A 26,299-nucleotide genomic window follows, 5' to 3' on the forward strand; every position below is an offset into this window, starting at 1 on the left:
TTTCATTAGGGTTAAAACATGGTAACTTTCTAATTCTGTTATTCCTTCTGCATTTATTAATTGGAATTGTGTGAAAAAGAACTTACCCTCATGGACTCTGGCTACTGTAAAATACAATAAGATAAATATGTGAGGATTTCTTTTGTCAATACTCAGAGTGATGGGTTGGTATCTTTGCAGCCTCCAAAAGTGAACAATGACAGGTTTTAGGGGGGAGAGTGGGGCACCGTTATAAACACAGATTTTATATTATGTGATGTTTTCAATCCTTTGCAGTTGTCGTTCTCTGTGATGCTCAACTTGTTCTATCTTAGGCCAATGAGAGCTTCTTCAAGTTGCTCCTCAATACTTTTGCTATAAAGATAGGTTTTAAAAAATGTCTCTGGACCTTTTGAGTTGGTGCCTAGACAGAGACAGCGCTGAGGCAATGAATGATACAGAGTACCATATGGTCAGTTTTGATGCCAGCAGAATGCCCACCATGGGAGTCTAGGATTGCTGAAAAAGAAATTACAAGACCATGGAAATAAATTTCAATACTTAGAGGAAGCTTTCTTTATATTTAAGAAAGTCAGTGAAGTTTTTATTAGATTAAACCAAAAACTTTTATTTTCTATTAATATAGAAGGATATTTTTCATAAAATATATAAACCTATTTTTCATGAGGCAAATTGCGCTTTCAGATACTTAATAAAGATGATGCTGATTTGAATCCCTATCTCTGTTGCTTTCCACCATGCTAGAGGAGGTACCAATTTGCTGCAGGAGTTTTACAGGCAGTGAAAATGGTTTTCTAAAAATACTATTTACCATAGTGTTTGTACTTTATTCCTGCATAATCGGGCACTTTCCTGTATATTAGGCTATAAGCTTGAATGCAATGTCTGTGGTTGCTTTATTTTTGTATCTTTTTAATTCCTAGATTGGATCTTTTAATGTAAGAGGTGCTCACTAAATATTTATTAAATAACTGGATGAATGGATGGATGGATGGATGGATGAATGAATCATTCAATCAATCAGTGTTCAACCTGCTAGTGACTTATTATTTCCAGCAGACCCAAACATTATTGTAGCTCAATGCAACTGCCATCATTTCACTGCTTAGAACAACACACTCTATATATTAAGCATTAAAATGTTGAAACTATCCCATTGATAATCTTTGTCCTCTATTAAAAATGGATAATTTTTCAGACAAACTTCCCTCCTCCAAGAGGGAAATAACTTCTGAACTCTGGTTATCTCATTTTCTTATGCTGTGATATGCCTTTGTATGTCTATCTTATATTTTATCTATAATTAAAATACATACAGGCTGGGCGATGTGGCTCACGCCTGTAATCCTAGCACTCTGGGAGGCTGAGGCAGGAGGATCACTTGAGGTCAGGAGTTCGAGACCAGCCTGAGTAAGAGCAAGACCCCATCTCTACAAAAAATAGAAAGATTAGCCAGGCATGGTGGCCCACCCTTGTATTCCCAGCTGCTTGGGAGGCTGAGGCAGGAGGATCACTTGAGCCCAGGAGTTTGAGGTTGCAGTGAGCTATGATGACACCACTGCACTCTAGCCTGGGCAACAGAGCCAGACCCTGTCTCAAAAAATAAATAAATAAAATGCATACAAAGGAAAAAAAATCTGTCATGTATAATCTGTTACAATAAAGAGTCTAAAACCTTTATACTCTGCTTATTTTTAAAAGGACCCTCATGACACTCTCAAAGAATAGAAAAGGCAGCCTGGCCCCTGGTGTCTCGGCAGATGCACGTCTCTCAGCCTGTGGAGACCATGTGCGCCTTCCCGTCTCCAGAGTCGTGATCCTAAGCAGGACAATGAAGGCTAAAGTAGTAAGGGCTTAAGGCCGTGCTACACAAAGTAGGGTGCCTAGAGATCACGCAGGAACTTGTTGGAAATGCAGACTCTCAGCCCGCTCCAGATCTACCGAATCTGAATCTGCATTTTAATAAGAGCGCCAGGTGATTTGTGTGCACATTAAATTTTGAGAAGCACTGGACTTAAGAAAATACCTCGTCATTTTGTTCCATTTTACCCTATAACATCGCTAGAGTGAGGTAACTAAAGTGATCCACTTAACATCATTATGAAAAATGCATGGATTTTTATATATTTGATGTGTTATTAGAGAGAAAGAGCTTCAACTCAAAAAGGCAAACCTACAGTAATTTCTGAGATCTGTCAGGATATAACATCCATCAGCATCTCATTGATATTCATGTTTTGGTTGTCGAAGAGGGATCTCTTTTCTTTCTCTTTGACGTATGAACATCCATCGCTATTGTTTTCATGTCAATGAAAACAGCCTTCTCAGATAATAGAAAACTACTTGTTGTTCAACTGGGCTACATAAGAAGCAATTTTTGGTGTGGAAGTTTCTAGAGATTTTTTATTTATTTATTTATTTATCTTTTAATTTATTTATTTATCTTTTAATTTATTTCTACCTTGTTCCGTCATTGGTGTTTAACAGATATGATTCTTAAAGTTGAAAGTCAGGTTTAAAATACCATGAATACCTCTTCTTGCTGGCTTGTGAGCCAATAAAAATGAGATTTAACATCAGCCACAATAACCCAACCTGAGCAATGTTTGCTAAAAGCTGTGTATAAAACCCAAGTTTATTTAACCATTTATTAAAATTCTTCTGTTAACAGAGACTTGCATGTTTCTTATTCTTTGGGGGAAGCTGATTGCAAAAGGCATTGTGGACAGTTTCCAGTGAGTGTGACTTTGCCGTGGAGAAAGTGAATGCTATGTGTCTAAGTGCCTTCTGTCCCCTAGTCTCTGTTTCTTAGAGTTCCAATTATTTTTACTCCCTTTTTCTTTGTTCGATATCCTATCCATCTTTGTCAGTAGCTTCTTTTACCTGCACCAATACCTTTTTCTGTTTCTTTGGGACATATCAATATTTCATTTGCCTTTGTATATTTTTGTTGAAAAATAAGTGCTGTAAATATCACATGGATTTGCATTTGATCCAAAAGATATTTAAATAGGCCAAGAGACAAATATCAGTGTAAATTCATTTACTTTGTAATGCCATACGTAGTATAGAAATTTTAGAATTTGATGCAGACTCATTTGAGGGACATATAAAATGAAATAATGAAACCATTGACTATTATAAGTGAGTTACTGGCTCAGAGGGTTAGTCTAAGTTTCATAAATATGTTGCTTAAAAGGTAGGATATCAAAACTGCATTGGTTTATATTTCAACAATGTGTTGTTTTAAATTGGTATCTAAGGCCTTAGAACTTAAGGGGCCTAAAAAAGTTTCTTCTAACTGTTCTTCAGATAAATTATGAAACAGTAGACAGTGATTGAGACTACATAGTTCTGTTACCAGTACCATTTTTGTGACATAGAATGAATTTAGGGTTCAGCTTTTTCCGCTTCCTAGATAGCTATTATAGAAGCAAAGGAAATTATTTCCAAACTGTCAATTTGACAGGAATACCTAAAGGGCCTGACAGCGTGGCAGAGAAGTAAGGCAGAAAGGGTTGATTATTGTGACACTTAATTCGTGGACTCTGTCAGTAGCCACCTGCAATCACAGGATTGTGGCGAGGATGAAATAATTCAGGTGAAAGTGTTTTGAGAAGTACGCAGCTCTATAGGAGGGTCCAGTTATAGAAGATCAGTATCATTTTTATCCATTTTCGTTTTGGGGAGGGTGGATAAACTGGAAAGATGAAGTTCTGAAGAGTAGGACCGGAGTTGTTTACTCACAGAACATCCACACGTGAAAAACCATTTCTGGAATCATGATACGTGAGCTTACTCGGGCCCCAGCTTGGCCCTCTCATGTCCAGCGAGCAGCATCTGCTTCATTCGGGGTCATTATGGTGAGGCAGCAAATCCTAAGGCCGCCACCTGGGAGAGAAGAGCAGGAATTTCTCTGAGAGGAGAGCACTTCATAGTGGGGCCCTGCTCTCCCAGGAGAGACTCCGACAGCACTGTGGGACATCTCAGGAGGGCTGCTGATCATTCCAGCCTAGGTCAGTGTTGAGGAAACCGAAGTGATCCTCATCCCCTGGTGCAGAATGCTTTGGAGTCTCTGATAATATTCAGGACAGTTCTGGTTTGGTTGTTATGTTGGGCTCTCTTTCACTCTTGAAAGTGGCTGGATTTGGATGATAAATAATATGGTCATTCTAGTTATAAGTGAATTTTGGTTTTTGTTATCATTTAAATGTTTTTCAATTTCTCAAATCTGCAGTTTTTCAACCTGAGTTGTGATTCTCACATGCCAGCAATTCTTACTAGAAGTACACTGAGTCTGATCTCAGTTAGGGTTTTACCTCTTATGGTTTAAATAGGGCCCAGTAAAAATTGAAAGAAATAATTACATGATACTCACTTCTTTAAAAAAAAAAAAAAAAAGACAGTTTTCATATGCAACAATTATGATTTTAATTTCTTCAATAATATAGCAACAACTTTTATATGTTTTTTTCTCTTGGTATAAGATTTACAAGTGAAAATTGGCAGTTTGAGTTCTTTTAGAAAAATGAAGGAAACCCGCGTTTGTTTTTATCTCACAGGCTGTTTATCCATGTTTAAACTAGTTGTTAATGTTATTCTTTGTCATTTTGATGGCTCAGAAAAATAATCAAATATTATCTTACAGTGTATTCACAGAGATGTAAAACCTGAAAATATTCTGATAACTAAGCAAGGAATAATCAAGATCTGTGACTTTGGGTTTGCACGAATTATGAGTAAGTAGCAATTTCTTACTGACTTTCCAATTCAAATGATTATAAAATGACATGGTTTAAATTCTTTCTTTAGATATTGAATGTATGCTAAATGTTGTATTGTTGTTATTCAAAAAGGAAAATATCACTTTAGCCTTTTAGTGCATTAGTTTGCATTTCAACTGTGCTCCATTCAGCTAGAATTTATTGGATGTCACCTTTATGTGCTTTGCCCCATAGGAGGGGAAAAGAATTATAAGAGCATTTCTGCTCTTCATGCATTTATAATCTAAAGTGAAAGAAACAAAGAATGATACAAGATGATTGGCAATAAAGTACTACAGTGAAGGTGCAGATGGTTCCCTGGAGGGAAATATTAATGTGGGCGAGAGTGGATGAAAAAAACTTCATGGAGCTGGTGAGACTAGAAGAGTACACTGAAAATTAAAGAAAGAGGATGCAGAGACAGTGCTAAGAAAAAGGAAATCTTCCCAGACAGGATGAACTGAAGGGATAGGGAGGGACAAATAATTGTTTCTCCCTCAATCTAGCACTTTTCAGCAGGCACAACACATGTATTAGCAACATACATCTTGCAATATGGGTGTGGACATAATCAGTATCCTGATAGGACCCAAACACAGGTGACTTGGCAATGCATTTGTTAGGGTTGGGCAAAAACAAAAACTGATCAAAGCTTTCTGAGGTTGCTGTGCTTTGCAGTGTAAGAAAATTGGACTCTTGGCCAGGCACGGTGGCTCACTCCTGTAATCCTAGCACTCTGGGAGGCCGAGACAGAAGGATCGCTTGATGTCAGCAATTCAAGACCAGCCTGAGCAAGAGCGAGACCCCATCTCTGCTAAAAATGGAAAAAATTAGCCGGGCGTGGTGGTGCACATCTGTAGTCCCAGCTACAGACTTAGGCAGGAGGCTCACTTGAGCCCAGGAGTTTGAGGTTGCTGTGAGCTCTGCTGACTCCATGATACTTTAGCCCAGGCAACAGAGCAAGAGTCTGTCTCAAAAACTAAAAAAAAGGAAAAGAAAAAAATTGAAATCTAATGATAGTTGGTCCCTGTGCCATGTGGCTGAAAAGAGAAACAGACAAACACTGGAAGACTATCAAGCTGTAAACACTGCACTTAGTACTGTGGTACATCCATATCATGAAATGCCAGACAGCCATTAGCAGTGATGTTTATGGAGTTTTCAGTGGTATCAGGAAATGTTTAAGATGTGATAAGTGAAAAAGGAAAGCTAAAACTTAAGTTTATAATATGATCTCAACTATATAGGAAATACAAAAAAAGAAAAAGGAATAATTGCCAAAGCAAAAAAAAAAAAAAAGGGGGGGGGAATAAGTAGAAAAAATATTACTATCCATATTATCCCGAACTTAGGAAATTAAGTGGGAAATGGTCATATAACACATTGCACAGATGCAATATCATAGATTTGGTGGTTTTTCCTGGAAATCTATTTTATACTACAAAAATACCCAATTTGCTCACAAAAATAACTGGAGAAAACCACACATATGCCATTATAAACATCAAGAACATAAAAGAAACATTTCATATAAATGTTACCTCATAAATATTCTTTTTGGGGATTTTTCTTCAGGGGCTGGCAAGGCTTTTTAAACTGGCAATTCTTCTGAAAGTACAAATATGTTTGATTTTTTTCATGAATATGCATTCCTGCTTTTCTGCTGAGTCTCCCCGTAGCAAACATCATCATTCTTCTCAGAATGAAGACCTTAGAACTGAGTTCAATAGCAGGGTCATCTGTCTCAGAAATTTTGGCCACATGAACACATCCAAAAGCCTCTGAATGGTGAACCCACTGTGGCGATTCCAATAATGATATCTTCTGCCATATTATCATAAGCAAAGTAGTAGTACAAGACCCTGCCAGTGCTGGCTAAAAGCTCCACAAAGTGTAAGCTCAGGTACTGGTTGCAGCTCAAGCTATTTAAGTACTAGTTTAGGTCATTATTGGGGTCATAGTTGGTCATTTAGAATGAAAGGGCAAAGGAGGGGGTCCTAATCTGTGCCAAAATTCTAACATTGGCTCACTAGACTTAATCACGTAAAAATTTAAGCTCCTACTGGATATACACATGCAAACAAATGAAGTTGAATCCTTTACCTTACACCATATACAAAAATGCACTCAAAATGAATCACCAACCTAAATGTAAGAGGTAAAGCTATAAAACTCATAGAAGAAAATGTGGAAGGAAATCTTCATGACATTGGACTTGACAGTGATTTCTTGGATGCGACACCAAAAGCATAAGCAACAAAAGAAAAAATAGATAAATTGGACTTCATCAACATTAAAAACTTTTGTACATCAAAGGACACTATAGGCCAGATACAGTGGATCACGCCGGTATTCCTAGCACTCTAGGAGGCCGAGGCGGGAGGATAGCTTGAGTTCAGGAGTTTGAAACCAGCCTGAGCAAGAGCGAGACCCTGTCTCTACTAAAAATAGAGAAAAATTAACCAGGCATCACAGGACACTAAAACCAGAGTGAAAAGACAACCCATGGAAAGGGAGAAAGTATTCACAAATTTATATCTGCTAGGGAATTAATATCCAGAATGTATAAAGAACTCCTACAACTCAACAACAACAAAAACTAACTTAAAAATTGGCAAAGGACTAGAATAGACACTTCTTGAAAGAGAATATAAAAATGGTCAACCCATACGTGAAAAGATGCTCAACTCATCATTAGGGAAATGCAAATTAAAACCATAATGGGATACCATTTCACACCCATTAGGATGACTATTGTTAAAAAAAATACACAACAAAATAACAAGTGTTGGTGATAATATGGAGAAATTGAGCCCTTGTGCATTGCTATTGGGAATGTAGAATGGTGCAGCTGCTGTGGAAAATAGTATGGCAGTTCTTTAAAAAATTAAACATGAAGTCACTATATGATCCAACAATTCAATGTCTAGGTATATACCTAAAAGAACTGCAAGCAAGGACTCTAAGACATTTGTACACCAGTGTTCATAGCAATATAATTCACAGTAACCACAAGGTAGAAACAATCTAAATGTCCATCAAGGATGAGTGGATAAACAAAATGTGGTATACACATATAAGGGAATATAATTCAACCTTAAGAAGGAATGAAATTCTGATACATGCTACAACGTGGATGCACCTTGAAAATGTTAAGCTAAGTAAAATAAGCCAACACAAAAGGACAAATACTTACCATTCCACTTATATAAGCTACCTAGAATAGTCAAGTTCATGGAGACAGAAAAAAGAGTAGTGGTTATCAGGGCTGAGGGGAGAGGGGATGGGGAGTTAGTATTTAATGGGTACAGAGTTTCAGGCTAGGGTGATGAAAAAGTTCTGCAGATGGATCGTGGCGATGGTTGCACAACACTGTGTATATATGTACTTAATGCCATTGAACTGTACATTTTTAAATGGTTAAAATAGTAAATTTTATGTTATGTATATTTTCCCATATATATAAATATGAAGGGGGAACTTAAATTATATAGATATAAAAATATAGATATACACAGAGATAAAAAAAATTTAAAGCAATCAAGGGACAGAATATTTCAAGATTGACAATTAATAGGTTGACATAAAAGAGCTTATGTAGATTGTAAGGGGAAGAAAACCCAAAAAGCTCTGAGTAGAAAAATTTGCAAGATGTTAACCGACAGTTCGCAGAAGAAAGAAAAGGCTAACCACATGAAATAATCTTCCTCTTCACTGATAGCAAAGAAATGCACATTCAAACGTTACTCTCTTCTCCAATGAAGCTAGCAAAGATCTTTCAGACAATAACCACTCAGAGCTCACAAAATTGTTTTTAATGGAAACACAGTTTAGAACAAATCCTTGAGAAAAACGGTTTGTTAATTTTTATCAAAAACTTTTCTTTTTTTGAGACAGAGTCTCACTCTGTTGCCCAGGCTAGAGTGCCGTCAGCCTAGCTCACAGCAACCTCAAACTCCTGGGCTCAAGCGATCCTCCTGCCTCAGCCTCCCGAGTAGCTGGGACTACAGGCGTGTGCCATCATGCCCGGCTCATTTTTTTCTACATATTTTTAGCTGTCCAGATCATTTCTTTCTATTTTTAGTAGAGACCGCGGGGGGGGGGGGGGGGGGGCGGGGCGGTTCTCACTCTTGCTCCTGCTGGTCTCGAACTCCTGACCTCGAGCGATCTTCCCACCTCGGCCTCCCAGAGTGCTAGGATTACAGGCGTGAGCCACCGCGCCCGGCCCATCAAAAACTTTTTGAAGTGTCCTTTGAACCTTTAATTGTCTCATAACCCAATATACTACCCCAAAAAATAATACAACATAATGTCCATTGTGGAACCACTTATTACTGAGAAAAAAATTCAGAGGAACCTAACCATTCAGAAATAAGGAAATGGCTAAAGAATTTTTATGATTTAATATCATACATTAAAATTTGGATTTTTAAAGAATTTTAATGACACAAAAAAATACTCCAGCTCACAACATGAGGCTAAATGAAAAAGAATACAAAACTGCATAGAGTGGCCTCAATTCTTTGTGTGTTTGGGTGTGTAATATTAAGAAAAGTCAAGAAAGAAAGGAAACGCACCAAAATGTTGACATGGTTTCTGTCTGGGTGGTAGGTGATTTTTACTTTCTTCTCTCTTTCTTTATTTATTTATTTGTATTTTCTGAGTTTTCTACAAATAATATGAATTACTCTAGTAATTTTATAAATGATGCTCATACATCTCAGTCTAGTAATTCCACTTCTAGAAATTCATTCTACAGAATAATACTAAATAGAGAAAAAGCTTTGTGCAGAGATTTTCAATCTGGCATTATTTATAATGGCAAACTATTGAAAGATTTGGGGGAAAAGTAAAGGAAATCACGGCATTGGCATTTGGTAAACTTATGCAGACATTAAACTCAAGTTTAGGAAGAGTTTATAATAACATGGTATGTATACAGAATGAAATGAAAAAGTGAAGACACAAAATTATATATACCATATGATCAAAGTACTCAAAAAATTATGCTATAAAAAAATAAAACTATTTTATAAAAATAAAATACACCAAAAGACTAACACAAAGGTATCTTTGAGTGGTAAAACTTGGATTTATTTTCCTTCTTTCTGTTGATTTTATTTTTCATATTCTCTGTAGTGAGCATATATGACTTTTATGTTAAAAGATGTTCCAAACAAGTAAAACAGCTGACTTGACCTGTGAACAGTGAGAATTGTCGGTGGTGGTGATTTTCTTTCTTCTTCTCCATTTTCCAAATTTCCTATATGGCATTTATTAATTTTTATAATTTAAAAATTTATATAATTTTATAAAAGAGCAATGGGTAAGTAAGGGTCATTTCCTTTTCCCGCTCCTGTGAGGACTGTGTTTTGATGAGAGCCTCACTTGCTATTTTCTGAGCTATCTTTTGTGGCAGAGCCACGCCGGCTGCCTGAAGCCTTTACCAAGGAGAATTGCCCATTAGCTCATCTCTGCAAGCCGGGCTGGTTTCCAGTTGTTCCTCCTCTGTCATGTATGTGTAGGGTTCCTGGTCCTTCAGCGTCATGTGTTGATTGTGGGATTGGCTGCCACCCCCTTGGGAGGCAGGTGCTTGGCCCCAGGCAGCCCACACCTGTGGTAGTAGGGCAGGACTGGGCAGTGAGGTTGCACCCAGTTCTGTCATCTGCCTGTCACACACCATGCATGACTCACAAGGAGTCAATGGATCCTAAGTAACAAATTTGGATAGAAAAATTAGAGTTTCTTTTTTCTTGGTTTTTTTTTTTTTTTTTTTTTTTAGACAGCATCTTGTTCTGTCACCTGGGCTAGAGTGCAGTGGCATCATCATAGCTCACTGCAACCTTAAACTCCTGGCTCAAACGATCCTCCCACCTCAGCCTCCTGAGTAGCTGGGACTACAGGTATGCACCACCATGCCTGGCTAACTTTTTCTGTTTTTAGTAAAAACAGGGTCTTTCTCTTACTCAGGCTGGTCTTGAACTCCTGACCTCAAGTGATCCTCCCACCTCGGCCTCCCAGAGTGCTAGGATTACAGGTGTGAGCCACCGCGCCCAGCCAAAAAATCAGTTTAATGCAGTTGTACAGCACTGCATTAGTTTCCTCGGGCTGCCATAATAAATTCCCACAATCTGTGTGGCTTAAAACAACAGAAATTTACTGTCTCACTGTTCTGGAGGCCAGATGTCTGAAATGAAGTTTTCATCAGAGCCATGCTCCCTCTGGAGGCTCTAGGGCAGGATCCTTCCACGCCTCTCTCCTCGCTTCTGATGGTTGTGGGGAAACGTGGTGCTCACGGGCTTGCAGCTGCGTCACCCCAGTCTCTGCCTCTGACATCACATAGCAGTCTCCCTCTGTGTCTCTGGGTGCCTGTGTGGCCTTCTTGTAGGAAGGCATTGGATTTAGAGTCCACCCTAATCTAGTATGACCTCATCTTAACTAATTACATCTGCAAAAACCCTGTTTCCAAATAAGATCACGTTCACAGGTACCAGGAGTTAGAACTTCAACCTATCTTTTGAGGGGACACAATTTAACCCATACCATGCTGATAATAATGTGGAAGCAAATAATAGTTGGTTTAGACTTGAAGTTACACTACAGAAATCCTCATTCCCTCTCTTGGAATGACATAGATGTTAACTAGCTAAGATGCACTAGAAAGTTGAATTTACTATCTCAATGCACAGTGTGATTATTTACTAATTGGTGCCTTACTGCATTAGCTGTTGGGAGTATCATGGCCTGTGATATTATTGAAGCTTGCCTGAATGGCTCACCTGGTATTGGGAGTAGTTCACATGTTCACATGGTGGGAGAATATGAATTACCTGATCTGACTGATGCATTTGCAGTTCCAGGAGATGCCTACACCGATTATGTTGCTACGAGATGGTACCGAGCTCCTGAACTTCTTGTGGGAGATACTCAGTATGGTTCTTCCGTTGACATATGGGCCACCGGTTGTGTTTTTGCAGAGCTCCTGACAAGCCAGCCACTCTGGCCTGGAAAATCAGATGTGGACCAACTTTATCTGATAATCAGAACACTGGGTACGAATTGCATTTTGTGGCTTACCCAGAATTGCTAAATTGTTATTGTACTCGTATCTTGTTGTCACACAAAACAAGAGCTTTATTGCTTCTCCAAAGTGCTACTCTGATGGTTGTTCTGGGTTCTGAGTTGTAGCCAAAGCCCAATCCTTATCTCAATATGTAGAACCATAACTCCTCTCAGTGAGTTCTCAGATGCCTTTCCAAGAAAAGGCAATTAGCCATGGAATAAACTATATGTTTACTTTCCATATCAGGCTAAGAGAGAGATAAGGATATGAGTCAGCTGCCTAGAGCATAAACTAAGAGATATTTGATCAAATGCAATTTCTGCCCACTGTAAAAGAGGTGCCCCCCCCCCCCCGCTTTATTCTAGAGCAGGGCTCAGTAAATTTTTTCTATAAAAGGCCAGATGGTAAATATTTTAGGTTTTGCAGGCTTTACAGCCTGTGTTGCAACTCCCCACCTCTGCTATTATTGTCCAAAAGCAGCTATACACAATATGTCAACAAATGAGTGTGGCTGGGTTCCAATAAAACTTTATTTATGGACACTGCAATTTTAATTTCTTATAGCTTTCACATGTCACCAAATATTATTCTTCTTTTGATTTTTTTTTATCTACTTAAAAATGTAAAAACCATTCTTAGGTCATAGGCTGTACAAAAACAGGAACTGGACCAGATTTGGCCTGCAGGTCATAGTTTGCAGACCCCTGCCCTAGAGCTTAAGAGTCTGATTTTATAATACTTCCTGATGGGGAGCTGCTGCCAGAGTCTAAATAATAGTAACATGTCTTCTTTGCATAGTACTTAAAAATTTACTTATTACTTACACATACATCGTCTCTTCCAGTCTTAAGAAAAACCTGTTAAGGAAGTTATAATATTTTTTAAATTGTGCCTATTTTATAAATGAGGAAACTGAGGCTCAGGGAGCTTCCATGATTTCCCTGAAGTCGTCCAGCCAGTTAAATGCAGAATAGGAATGGGACTCGAGGGGTTTCTTGCATGAGCCTTCATCATGTGGCAGCTTCATGCCAGCAGCATGGACGCAAAGAAAGTGACACCTTTACACACAAAGATGAGTGTTGACTAATGCCTTCCCACAGGCTCTCCTGGCAGCATGGCTATTGGGCAGTTCCCTGTTTGGTTCCAACCCATGCTTCTGGAGAATTCTGCAGCATGAAAAATGTGGGGTAGAGTACCACTGCAGGCCGCACCTTAAGTGTAGGTTGTTTGTTTGATTGATTTCCTAAAAGGATTCTGGAAATTTACATTATACAGACCTAAATGTGGCATTAGACAGACCTGAGTTTGAATCCTGGGTCTCTTGCTTAATACCGTGTGTTCTTGGGCAAATTATTAATATTAAATCTCTCTGAGCCTCATTTTCCTCATTGGTACAATGTAGATTTAAAATAGCAACTATGGGCCGTGCGCGGTGGCTCACGCCTATAATCCTGGCACTCTGGGAGGGTGAGGCAGGAGGAACACTTGAGGTCAGGAGTTTGAGACCAGCCTGAGCCAAGAGTGAGACCCCATCTGTACTAAAAATAGAAAAATTAGCCAGGTGTTGTGATGCACACCTATAGTCCCAGCTACTCAGGAGGCTGAGGTAGGAGGATCACTTGAGGCCAGGAGTTTGAGGTTGCTGTGAGCTAGGCTGACGCCACGGCACTCTAGCCCAGGTGACAGTGCGAGACTCTGTCTCAAAAAGAAAAAAAAAAAAAGCAACTATGGTGACATTGTTATGAGATTAGATGAGATATGTGTGTAAAGCCCCTAGGCCCCTAGCACCATTCTCGCCTTGTCTTTTGATGAAGGCCGAGTGGCAACCAAACCACCTGTGGCAGAGAGTTGCTTGGGAGGATTGGCCTTACCTAACTAAGAAGGCATGCGCCTGCAGGGACCCATTCCTCCCATCTTCAGGGAACAGTCAGGCACAATGTTTCTTTCATACCTGCCCCTACGAAGTTAACCATTTAAACACTTTATTATTCTTTACCAAATTTATGATGAGTCATGTGGTTTGTATTTTACAGGAAAACTAATCCCAAGACATCAATCTATCTTTAAAAGTAACCAATTTTTCCGTGGCATCAGTATACCTGAACCAGAAGACATGGTAAACTGCTCTATTTGGATATTTTATTATTTGTGTTGCTACTTTCTTTAAAGAGGTAGTTATTTCTTTTTTACTACTTGTGCTTTTTGCTTCTGTTTTCCTTATGACATACTGACACAGATGGAAGAAACTGTATAAAAACTACATAAAAATAAGCCAGGAAAATGCTTTAAAAGTTAACCTGTCCTATCTATTCAAAGATTAATTCAATGTTATAATAAATTTAAAGTGAAAGTACATTTACTATCACACATGCTATTAATACATACTACATACATACATTTGATCTTTTTGGTGAAAGCACTAGGATAACTTTCCCTGAAATAATAATTATGTTCTTGTAAACAGTACTTATAGTAGTTTCCTTTATTTTGAAAAATGCATTTTCTTAAGTTTTTCATAGCTTGTGAAACAAAGCTCAAATCAATTTTAAAAAAACAAAAAACCTTTTGTCATGACCTACGTTTTCACATGGAAGGTCGTTTTACCCATTAAACTCCAAACCATAGTGATCATCTCCATGCTCTTGCTATGGTCCTTGCCTCTATTTGGGAATGTATCAATGTATCAGTGACTGCTTGGCCCTCTTGCTCTCTGTGGACATCGATTCCTGGCTGTGTTACCTAAGTTCAGGCTATGATCTTTGTAACTCCACATGGTCTAGAATTTGCCTATAGAAAGAAAGGACTGTCAGGAAAGGCAGGTGTCCACACTGAAGCTTTGTCAGAGTCAGAGCAGTGCAGGGATGGGAAGAAGCCTGAGAAGCCAGATCATGACAGATGTGAACAATCCAGGTTTTATGATCCCAACTACCTCTAGACACCTTATTTACTTAAAATCAGCTATTTCATATAATACCTTGATGTATATACTGGTTTTCTTTTTATTGTGTTTGTTAAAACCTTTAACAAATATAATACAGGGCTAAAGGTTGAATTACCAGGGTAAAGTTTACAAAAGAATATTTACATGTGTCTAAAGAGTAAAATACAACAAACCTATGTGTGTCTGCTGCCCAGTTAAAGAAATATTAACATATTACCATTATCTTCGAAGATTCTTCATCCCCTTTCCTCCTCACTATTCTGCATTCTGTTTTTCATTCTGTTGATTTCTCTAGTGCTCTTATTTGTGTAATTCAAAGTATTTTCATGAATGCTCAAAGCATCCTTATAAGTAGACAGATACAGATATTGTAGCACTGCTGTAGGATTTCAGATGGGGATATTTGGGACCCACAATTACCCAGCACCAATTGCAAGATATCTTGAAATTAAGAAAATAACTCTAGTTTAATTCTTTTGGACCTTTCAGTGTAAAATTATGTAAAAACATAATTTTAAAAAATCCTTTAAAAGGACTGTATAACCTAGGGAGTCTTTATGTTGTTATGTGACATCAAACTTTAACTTTGTTTTTTTTTCAGGAAACTCTCGAGGAAAAGTTCTCAGATATCCATCCCGTGGCTTTGAGTTTCATGAAGGTACTTCAGAATCAGTTACGACTATTGTTGACTACAAATTGTAATGACTGAAGCTGGTAATTCTGGGAGCAGTGGACAGTGGAGCAAATAATGCCAAAGCAGGATGTAGTCATTGAAAATGATAAGGAACTATAAAATAATTACAGTTAAAGGGACATCAGTGGTTTAAGCAGTAATAGTCCTAACATATCCATTAACATCAGCAATAGAGGAGGCAAAGTCAGAGCCACGCAGACATCCAACCTAGCCCCTGCATTAGGCCCAAGAGAGATGGTCAAACAAAGGACAAATTCTAATAAAAAGCAGAAGAAACTTGTCTGTGACCAGTCTGTCATTCATGCTTGACCAACTGAGGCCAAACTAGAAGGTGTGACCCTGCCATCCATTGTGGATCCTGAAAGCCCTTTGGGGGATGAGTATGAAGATACCAGAGAAAGTATCTGTCTTTAACAATCAATTAAGTTCTGTCTATAGCAGTGGTTTCTAAACATGACTACTCATCTAATTGACCTGAGAGTTTTTTAAAAATACAGATTTCAGTATCTAGCCTTGGATTCACAGAAGCAAAATCTCCATGAGTGGGACCCTGACATTTGCATCTTTAAACATGTCCTTAGATGATTATGATAGCCAGCTCAGTCTGAGACTCATCTGATCTAGACAGTGGGCCATTTGGATGACCTAGAATCAACTCTATAGATCGGCCTTTGTGCCAGTGCTGGTCACTGCCGTGGTGCTATCCAGAGTGCTGGATTGCCCCTCTGGGTCCTCAGGGACTTCAGTCTGAGTCCTCCTGAGACTCAGAGTCTGATACCTCTGTGCTCTCAGACTCCCCATACCATCTGATCTCAGCTGCCATCTACCCCGATTCATTCTGCAGGTCCTGTCCTAGAAGCCCAGTTCTGTGACCTTCTTCTTGACAGGTTGTTCTGACCCACCTGCAATTTAGCAAAACCTCCAAGACAGAGGAGAGGTGTCAAGCACTGCAAGCCAGCCTGTTCTCAGGTGGAGGCTAGAAACTACCTGTGCTTACTCCTCCAACTAACCTGAAAACCATTTGGAAGGCAACTCTAGGGCACAAAAACTCCAAGGTATAGGATGAGTTCCCTGTCCTCATCTGCAAAGGTAAAGGACACTGTTGGCTGCCTAAGGTTCTAGATGAAGCTAGGTTTGTTATTCAGCGATTTGATTTAGACCCATAAGTATCAACTTGAGACCCTAACCCCTCTGCTCTCATGGTCCTCCCCACTCTTGGAGGCAGAGCCTAGATGCTTCCAATGGCCTCGAATACAAAGAGTCATAATGCCACCTTTTCCTTTTTGATCATTAGTATTCTTATATGAATAATTATTCCATTTCCCTTTGTTTTAGCTTCTTTCTTGGTACTGAGGTTCACGCTTCCTCAGGCATCTCCTCAAACCAGTGGTTCTCAAACTTAAGCACATGGGTATTAGAACCACCTAGGGGGCTTGTTAAACACAAACTGCTGGGCCCCATCCCAGCGCTTTGCATCCAATTCTGTGGGTGTGGAGTAGGATCTAATAATTTGCATTTCTAACGAGTTCCCAGTGATGCTGATGTTGCTCCTCCAAAGAGTACACTCTGAAGACTCCTGCAAATGATTTGCATTCACCAGTGGTGGAAAGATGTCTTTGGTGGGAAAAGAAGAGCGATTCTGCCTATGAATAAATTTGAAGTGCTTGATAACACACAAATTTGATAATTTTCTAAACTCATATTTACTCTATTCAGTTATTCAGTTTTGGGGCACAGGAACAAAATAAGTCCCTCTCTTAATATCTTCTTTGCTTTTCTCTTCTTCCAAAGGGGTGTCTGAAAATGAATCCAGATGACAGACTAACCTGTGCCCAACTCTTGGAGAGCTCCTACTTTGATTCTTTTCGAGAGGACCAAATTAAAAGAAAAGCACGTAATGAGGGAAGAAACAGAAGACGTCAGCAGGTACCTCCACTCAAAAGTTAAAGTGCTATAAAAATAATTCTTTTTTGTTTTTGTTTTTGTTTTTCTACCTTTCAGAGTGAGACTAGATGGACACCAAGACTTTTACTTAGTGCTGGTTTAGATGTATTTGTTTATCTTAATAAATATTGGTGATTGATGTAATAAAACCACAGAATTATGAAAATATCCAGATTATTGCAAAATCTTATTCCAAATACACTTGAATTAAATTGTTACAGAACTTTTCTGCTACTCTGATCGGATATACCACCCACAAGATCGTATACCCAAAATACAACAATTTCATGCAATCAAACCCCGATTACAACGGGACTGAGTTTTGCCAGCGTCACACAGGAATTCCAGTACCTTTCTGTAGCCTCCAGATGTACAGAAAAGGAAACTTGACTCTTCCATCTTTTCACCCACAGCAGGCACCTAAGTCTTCCTTTCCCAGGCTTTTTCTCAAATCCAAGAACAAGCTCTGCCAGACACAAACAAATGAAACCCAGACACCTGGGAACCAAATTCCGTCCTAGGGGACAATATCACAGAACCATATGGCGACTATTATGACAAACATTAATTCTGCAGTTTATTAGGTGGCTGTTCTTTACTTGCTTTCAGAAAACTTTGAAATTAAAACATAAACTCCATGGAAGTAGGTTTGTTTTGGTTTGGTTTTTTTTTTTTTTTCCTTTCCTTGTAAACCTAGCACCTAAAACAACATCTGACACATAGAAGGTACATAATAAATATTATTCAAATAAATAAATGGATGAATATTGCTTATTAATAAACCAAGTTGGTAATTTTCAATTTATTAATAGCTGACAATCATCACATTTTGCATTTGCTTAATCTCTCTACCTTCAGTCTGATTTGTCATTTATGTTCTCATTAGCATGTCTTCCATAAAAGAAGAAAATGGTCTTTCTTTTTCTGACCTTTTAATAGTTAAAACAGAAGTTTGTTGGGAAAGATCAAGCTAATCAATAAGATGAAATGTTAAATTATTTCTGTGTATCCAAATTTTTATTACATAGGCCATTTTGCCCTTCACTCTTAAGTGTTTGCAAATCAAGCCCAGTGCAGCTTACACTTAACGAAAAGATCAGAGTTTGTTCAAATAAGTCTGAGGCAGCAATCAGAAAGACAGTGTGGATTGTGTGTTAAAGGACACTGTCCCATTAAAAACACCTCACCAGATTCCCCATCATCAGCCTGGGAGGGCAAACAGTAGGTCCCCGGACTCACTTTCTACGCGGGGATCTGTCACCATATTCACTCTGAGGGGCTTGGGTGCGCTTTCCCTTCACAGCCAGTTCTCAGCTTGGGTTGGCAGCTGCACTGCCCTTTCCTTTCAGTGACTTTAAGAGCAGGGGCTTACACTAGGCCTTCCAAAAGCAACAGGAAAAGAAACAGGACATGCACCTAGAGAATCTCATTTGCAAAGATTGGGTCATGTTCTCTGGGTCCTTAGTAAACTGCATGCTATCACCTCTGTGTGGCAGGCTCCACAGCACCCAGCATGAGGCCATGCTGAACAGCTCCCTCCTTAGCTAAGGGGCCAGAGAGCAAGGCCAAGAGGAAGGAAGGGGAGCCTTTCAGGTTCCGGTTTTCTTTCAAGGACACACCTCTTTCCTAGACAGTTTACCATATCAGAAAATAAACTAAAAATTACAGACCTATCTTTTCATTCATTGTGGTTTCACTTTCTGAGTTCAAATTTCTACCTAGATCTCAGTTTCTAGATCTCTGAGTGGTTGACCAACAATTTTCTTAAGACTAACTTTCTTAAAGTTGTTAGTAAAGAGGTTTTAAGCCTTACCTGTTCTGCCAATAACCTATTAAAAATTTGGGATAAGTACAGTGTAGACTCCTAGCATTATTAATTAATAGTTAGTGGGCATCTATCTTTTAAACACTGATTAGATACTCAGAAGTAAGAAGAAATAAATAACTTTAACATTATTTAAATAATATTAAAATAAAGAATAGTACATCCATGAGAATCCTAGAATAAGTAATAGAATCTAAATTTCAGGTATCAGAGGATCACAATTTTTGGAAAGGTAACAACCTTGCTTAATTTCAAATTGATGTTTTTTGACATCTTTGTACCATAAGTATCCTTTTGTTTTACCATCTTTAAATCAAACTGTACAAATAGGAATTGTTTTCAATTTACTTTCTTATTTTTGTCTCGTTCTGCTATTAGAATCAACTGTTGCCTCTCATACCAGGAAGCCACATCTCCCCCACACCTGATGGAAGAAAACAAGTCCTCCAGTTAAAATTTGATCATCTTCCAAACATTTAGGAAAATGTTCTTTCAAGTGCAAAGTAATTTAATATGTACACATTTTTGTACAAGTGAGATAGGAATTCTCAGTGTTTCAAATGCAAATGAGCCATATGAAAATTAAGATGCCTTCTAGAATTGTTTTGCTCTAATCATTGCTGATTCCTGTCCCCGTGCTTTTTACATGCCAACTTTATCTTTTAGAACATTTTCTTTAAATGTTATAAAGCCTAAACCTGCACATATGGAGGAGACATTTTTTATTTCATCAGAGCAGCCCCTCCTAAGGCACTTTATATTGAGAATTTTTGGGCTTGTACTTTGACTTATGAAAAAGATTTACATTTATCATATTGCTTCAACTGACCACATTACATCTGAAAGTAAATAGCCTGCCTAGCTGCTGTTTAAGGGATGACATTATGTTCCTGCGTTTTAATTCACTCTTATTGTAACCAGGTCTGAGTGATGCCGATACTTTGTTTGTGTTTTTATATTCATGTAGGAAGGGAACCTGGAAAGGTCATCTAGGTTTATCCCTTGATTCCAGGGCAGACTCTACTTTCTCTGTCTCATGAGACATTGATGATTCTATTTTTAACGCTAGCTAGAGAAAATTCCATACAAATTCCATACATTAGCAAATGGACCAATGACAAGAAATCACCACCCTCATGACGGTAACACCTCAGATAATTGGCTGCCGACTCTAGCACTGTTCTCTGCCACAGCGTGGTTCCTTATCCTTTCCTCCTCCGGGCTACATCATCTCAGTACCTGAACTAATCCTCCTGTGTGTTGTCTAAATAGTTCATGGCCAATGCTCTTTTCCAACATTTGCATCCATAGCCTCCATGAGCCCTAAGCTAGTGAGTGCATAATAATCAGGTTGATTTGTAAACATGTATGAGGGCAGGAAGATAGGAAGGTTATCTTTCAGTTAATTTCATTTTATGTCTCTTACAAAAATAAAAATAAAGAAAGTAAAGCAAACACTGCAATAGGTGAGCTGAATTTACTTTGGGATATTTTCCCAAGTAAATTTGACATACATACATATATACACATGTATCTACAAATATACACTTATAATTATAAATTTTGAAGCATAGTAGATGCCCTTTACCCTGGACATCTAAAGATGATGCAGAATCTTTGAGAGTACTTTTAGTTTGCTAACAAAAAACTCACATAAAATAATAGCATGGGGCTGTCTCTGTGTCTAGCAACATTGTCAAATTTTGCAAATACATATTATTCCAGAAATCTTTTGTGTCTGGCACCAAAAGTTAAGTATATATTGTTATTAAGGAAACAGTAACACCTTATGTTCATCCCTAAAAGTCTGTTTTGCACTTATAAACATGTAAACTTCCAGAGAATCTCATTCGGTTATTTGGAAGCACCCATTCAGTAAGTAATTATGGCATCTAAACAATAGTTCTTTGCTCATGGGAAGGACTTTTTAAGTGGGCTGATTAACTAACATTCTTAGTGTGAATATAAGCTATTCGGGCCTTCTTATTTTCATCTTGTTATCAAGAATGTGCCTCTTCAGATTTGTCTGTTTCTTGCATTTTTAATAGTATGATACCACAGGTGCAAGGAAAATGGGAAATGAAAGATAAGAAGCAACTTTGCTGAAAGATTTATCTTTAGCTTTCATGGTGTTTTTTTTCTTTTAAGCCTTCTTATTACCAAACTACTCATGCTTCTTCAGCTCTTCTCAATATATATATATATATATATATAAAATACACACACACATATATAAATCTACGCACACACATCATATGCATGGGTGCAGAAAATAAGAAGACAGCATGTGACTCTGTTACCCATTTTGCTTGCAATTATCCTTCAAACAACAACGGAGTTCTGGGCAGGGGCTGGTAGGGTGACTGTCTTCCCTCGTTTTTGTTTACATTTAAAAATTAATTCAACCTAGCATTTCTCTTTTTCATTTTCATTTTTTTTTTTCCTCAGACAAATCCATCACTTAGGTATCACTGGGGACAGGAGAGGAGAAAATATTTAATGCTTAGAAAAATGTTCTGATGCAGCTATATGACCATGAAGAAAAACTAATCTTCCAACAGCATCTGCCTGTTTAATTGACACCTAGCGTTGCCGCTGCCTGTTAACCACTCCAGGGCACAAATCTCGAGCTGCAGTTCTCTTCTGTTTCAGGTGCAGATCTCTCACCTCTGTGCTGCACACATTTCTTTGCACTTCTCAGCCCCATGGAAGACAGTTGCACTTCAGTGTCTAGTACCCAAATTATGGAATGACTTTTGTAAAATGTATCTTTAGCAAATAGTCTTGCCCCAGGCTCTTCACAGAAGCCCACTTGATTCCATAAGCTGCATCTCCTCTGGACTCTCGATCACCTGGATCTTGTCTCATTTATGCCAACTTTCAAGTCTTTTAATTTATTTCTGTATTAACAGTTCTTTCCTGATGCTGTTCAAACTCTGCAGCAGCGCGGGGAGTGACACCACCCAAATACCCCCTCGTGACCTCTTCCCACCGTGGCTTCCTCAAACTTTCCATACTCCTGTACCTGAGAGTCTCCAGACAGTTTTTTTGTTTGTTTTTGTTTTGTTTGTTTTGCAGAGTATTTTCAGACCATTAAAAATATAGGCTTTACCTGTTCTTGGAACTCCCATAGAAAAGGACATTTACTCAGACCTCTCTCAGGAAGCCTGTGTGCTTGGACGCTGTCTTTGGTCTCTGTTTCAGTCCTGGTGATATTTGAATGTAATTGTTCTGCCTTGCCCCAACCACAAAGCCCTTTTAGGACATCACTTTTTGAAGATAATTTTAACTAGACTGAATCATTAAAAAGTTGTGTTCCCAGGCCAGGCGCGGTGGCTCATGCCTGTAATCCTAGCACTCTGGGAGGCCGAGGCGGGAGGATCACTCGAGGTCAGGAGTTCGAGACCAGCCTGAGTAAGAGCGAGACACCGTCTCTACTAAAAAATAGAAAGAAATTAGCTGGACAACTAAAAATATATATAGAAAAAATTAGCCTGGCATGGTGGCACATGCCTGTAGTCCCAACTACTTGGGAGGCTGAGGCAGGAGGATCACTTGAGCCCAGGAGTTTGAGGTTGCTGTGAGCTAAGCTGACGCCACGGCACTCTAGCCCTGGCAACAGAGCAAGACTCTGTCTCAAAAAAAAAAAAAAAAAGTTGTGTTCCCAAGGCTTTTGAAGGGAGATGATTATAAAGGGTAAAAACTAAGCTCTCAAGGAATGAAGAGTTCAAACAGAAAGTAGATTCTCTTTCTTCTAAATTAAGTATATTACTGTTCTTCATTGCTTTTGCAGGCTTCCCAAATTATAAGACATAAAATTAAAGTTATTTTGAAACGTTTTTTAATTCTGAAGATGTTTTATGCTCCTTTAGCTTACTTGCCATAGAATTACAATTTTTCAAAAGTTGGTACTTTCTTAGTCATTTGTCACTACCAATGATTTCTTTTTTTTTTTTTTTTTTTTTTTTTTGAGACAGAGTCTCACTCTGTTGCCCAGGCTAGAGTGAGTGCCGTGGCGTCAGCCTAGCTCACAGCAACCTCAAACTCCTGGGCTTAAGCGATCCTCCTGTCTCAGCCTCCCGAGTAGCTGGGACTACAGGCATGCACCACCATGCCCGGCTAATTTTTTCTATATATATTTTTAGCTGTCCATATAATTCCTTTCTATTTTTAGTAGAGATGGGGTCTCGCTCTTGCTCAGGCTGGTCTCGAACTCCTGAGCTCAAACGATCCGCCCATCTCGGCCTCCCAGAGTGCTAGGATTACAGGCGTGAGCCACCGCGCCCGGCCTACCAATGATTTCTAATGCAGGTTTTGGAACAACTTAAGTGGCACAGAATTCTCAAAAAAAAAATAATAATTTTTTACAAATTAAAACATACCATCAGAAGAGGAATGATCCTAAAATTCCGCAAACAGTAATATCTTGAAAAAACTGGTGAATCAGTGTTAAGTATTAGCTTCATTACAAGTATACAGATTTTTAATGCATGTAGTTGGGACTTAAAGATAAAATGCCACTCACAAGTTAATTAATGTTCTGGATATGTGTTTGTTAGTTTTCTATGAGAATCATTAACAGCTTCTTTCTAGTTTTAATAAAAGACTAACTGACTATAAAAGTGGTAGTTAGAAAATAATAGAAAGACCATTTGGTTTGGAAATTACAACTGAGTTCTAGGCCAGGCTTGCAACTCTTTGTGTAGCCTTGGCCCAGCATGTAACTTTTCTGTGCCTTCATTTTCTGATTTGTAAAATGAGAGAAATTAAGCTAGATGATTTTAAGGCTTCCCTGTAGCTGTAAACTTCTGTGATTCTCTATAGCACATAGTGTTTGTGCCCTGGTCGTATCTCCCACTCGAAGAGGCTTTCTAGAGATTGGTTTTTATTAATGATACCAGGATAAAATTTTGATGTTTATGATGTAGCCAGGAGCTAGGAGTTACCTTTCTCTCTTTCTTGCTTACTTTCTTTCATGCTCACACAAACACACACACGACCACACCCTTCTAGCTCTATCACGTCAGTAGTTTACATACTTTCTACACACGGGCCATTAAAAAAAGTAGTTTACAGACAACTAACAGAGGTTAAACTTTATAAGTGAAAGTGTATTTTGAAGGTAATTATCGCTATATTTTAATTAATATAAATAAAATAGGTGGGCATAGTAATATATAATCATTCTTCGATGTTTTAATCTAACTCTACTTAGCTTGGAAATGACACATATGTTCTGAAATACGAAGATATCCATCAAAGCAAAGAACATTTAGAAAATTTTTAGCTTCAGCAAAACTTTTAGTAGTTTCAGTAAGGGATAACTTAATGGAATTCTACAAATATATCTGAACTATACACATTTTATATTTTAGCAACAAAGGCTTGGGCTCAGTCAGCTTTTTAGTTACACATGTGATTTACTCAAGCTCAAAAATGGTAACGCTACCCAACAGGCATATAAATAATTTGTATTTTTAAAGTTAAAATTTTTCTGTCATGAACACTACTCAGTGACCATATATCTAAATATTGTCACATTGAAGATGCTGTGTGTCTACTTATGATTTTAGAATATATTTGTATAGTAGCAGGTGTACTTCAACTCACTTGAAATTGTAGCTATATGTTAATTAGCATTTGGTCATTAGCATAATGGTAATTTAAACTACTAGAAACCATTCACTACAAAGCAGTTTTAGCTGTATTATGTTAAATAAACATAATATAGTTATTTTTAAAAATTTAGTTTAAGATATTTAGAAAAACCACATTTGCGATTAAATACTTTGGTGACTTTATATTTGTATATATAATTTAACCTGAATATATTCTTTAGCTTATTTTAATAAAAGGTAGAAATATTTCTGTCTCCTCATTTCTATTCAACTCAGCTAGTGGTTCATTTTCTAATACTTTGTATTTAAATGAGAAAAACTGTTATCTTCATATGTAAATTCCACAATTTGTTATTTATATTAATTTTCTATTGGTTGGAATGTCTGAACAGCTAACATAGCAAGCTATTCTTTTTTCTGCCTTGGGTTGGAAAGTTTTACAAATGGAAAAACTAACAAAATCTTTCCCAGTCTGACTAGCTAGATGTTTTTCCCTGAGAACATCTCCACAATTTTACCTTAAGGCCGTAAGATTCTGTTTCTTTCAACTTATCAAAATATTTCTCTGACCCTTTACAATACTGAAGCTACAGGATGTCAAATTCTCTCATATCTTCAATTCCAGGCTATCACAGTAGTTTCTGTTGTGGGTTTTAAAAGGTGAAAAGGCTCAGGACCAAACTCAGACTAATGATCAAAAGAGAGAAAAACAATTGTAAAATAATAAATGAGGTCACTATTTAAATATGCTTCAATCCTCTTATTTTCCTTTTTAACTAACCTTTCTACTTTTGTTATTTTTAATGCTTCCTATGTTTGAAAGAGTATAGTCAATTGTTTCTAATGACGACTGCAATAATTTCTCCCATCCCTCCTGCCTTTTGCAATGATGCTTGCCACCCTTTTATCAAGAGGTTAAGTTGCCCTCCTCCATCCCCACCTGAATCCAGGCTGGCCTTGTGACTTCCTGAGGCACACCGAATGCGTCAGAGGTGATGCTGTATCATTTCTTGACCTAGCCCTAGAAGGGCCTGGCAGCTTCTGCCTCCCCTCTCTGGCGAAGCCAGCTGCCATGCTGCAAAGGAGCTTAGGCTGGACCACTAAGACACCACATGGAGAGAGACCACTGGAAGAGCACCAAAGAGCCAGACTCCTAAGTGAAGCCTTCCTGGATCTTCCAAATCAGCACAGCCACCAGCCAAATGTAGCCAAATGAGTGTCTCTAGCTAGCACCAAGTAGAACAGGATAACTGCCCACCTGCAACCAGTCAACTCCCAGGAACTGTGAGAATAAATCACTGTTGTTTTTAGCCACTGTGTTTTGGGATGATTTGTTGTGCAGCAATAGATAATTGAAACAGAGTATTTTTTAAATCACATGTCATTGGCCGAGCATGGTGGCTCATGCCTGTAATCCTAGCACTCTGGGAGGCCGAGGTGGGAGGATGGCT

General features: G+C 38.3%; 1 protein-coding gene across 2 annotated transcripts in view; it reads left to right on the forward strand.

The window, feature by feature from the left end:
* Window positions 1-20,062, forward strand: part of CDKL4 (cyclin dependent kinase like 4) — a 30,249-nt gene extending 10,187 nt beyond the window's left edge. The window contains exons 4-9 of one of the 2 annotated variants that reach the window (XM_069494757.1): window positions 4,649-4,739; window positions 11,618-11,815; window positions 13,860-13,942; window positions 15,369-15,425; window positions 17,253-17,387; window positions 19,609-20,062. In XM_069494757.1, the coding sequence (XP_069350858.1) occupies window positions 4,649-4,739; window positions 11,618-11,815; window positions 13,860-13,942; window positions 15,369-15,425; window positions 17,253-17,387; window positions 19,609-19,710 (666 nt within the window). In that variant the 3' untranslated portion in view covers window positions 19,711-20,062. Of the gene's footprint in view, window positions 1-4,648; window positions 4,740-11,617; window positions 11,816-13,859; window positions 13,943-15,368; window positions 15,426-17,252; window positions 17,388-17,818; window positions 17,927-19,608 lie in introns of those variants that run through there. The other variant, XM_069494756.1, reaches the window with a different exon arrangement.
* The last annotated feature ends 6,237 nt before the right edge of the window (window positions 20,063-26,299 follow it).

This window comes from Eulemur rufifrons, chromosome 19, assembly GCF_041146395.1.
Source record: "Eulemur rufifrons isolate Redbay chromosome 19, OSU_ERuf_1, whole genome shotgun sequence".
Classification (NCBI taxonomy): Eukaryota; Metazoa; Chordata; class Mammalia; order Primates; family Lemuridae; genus Eulemur; species Eulemur rufifrons.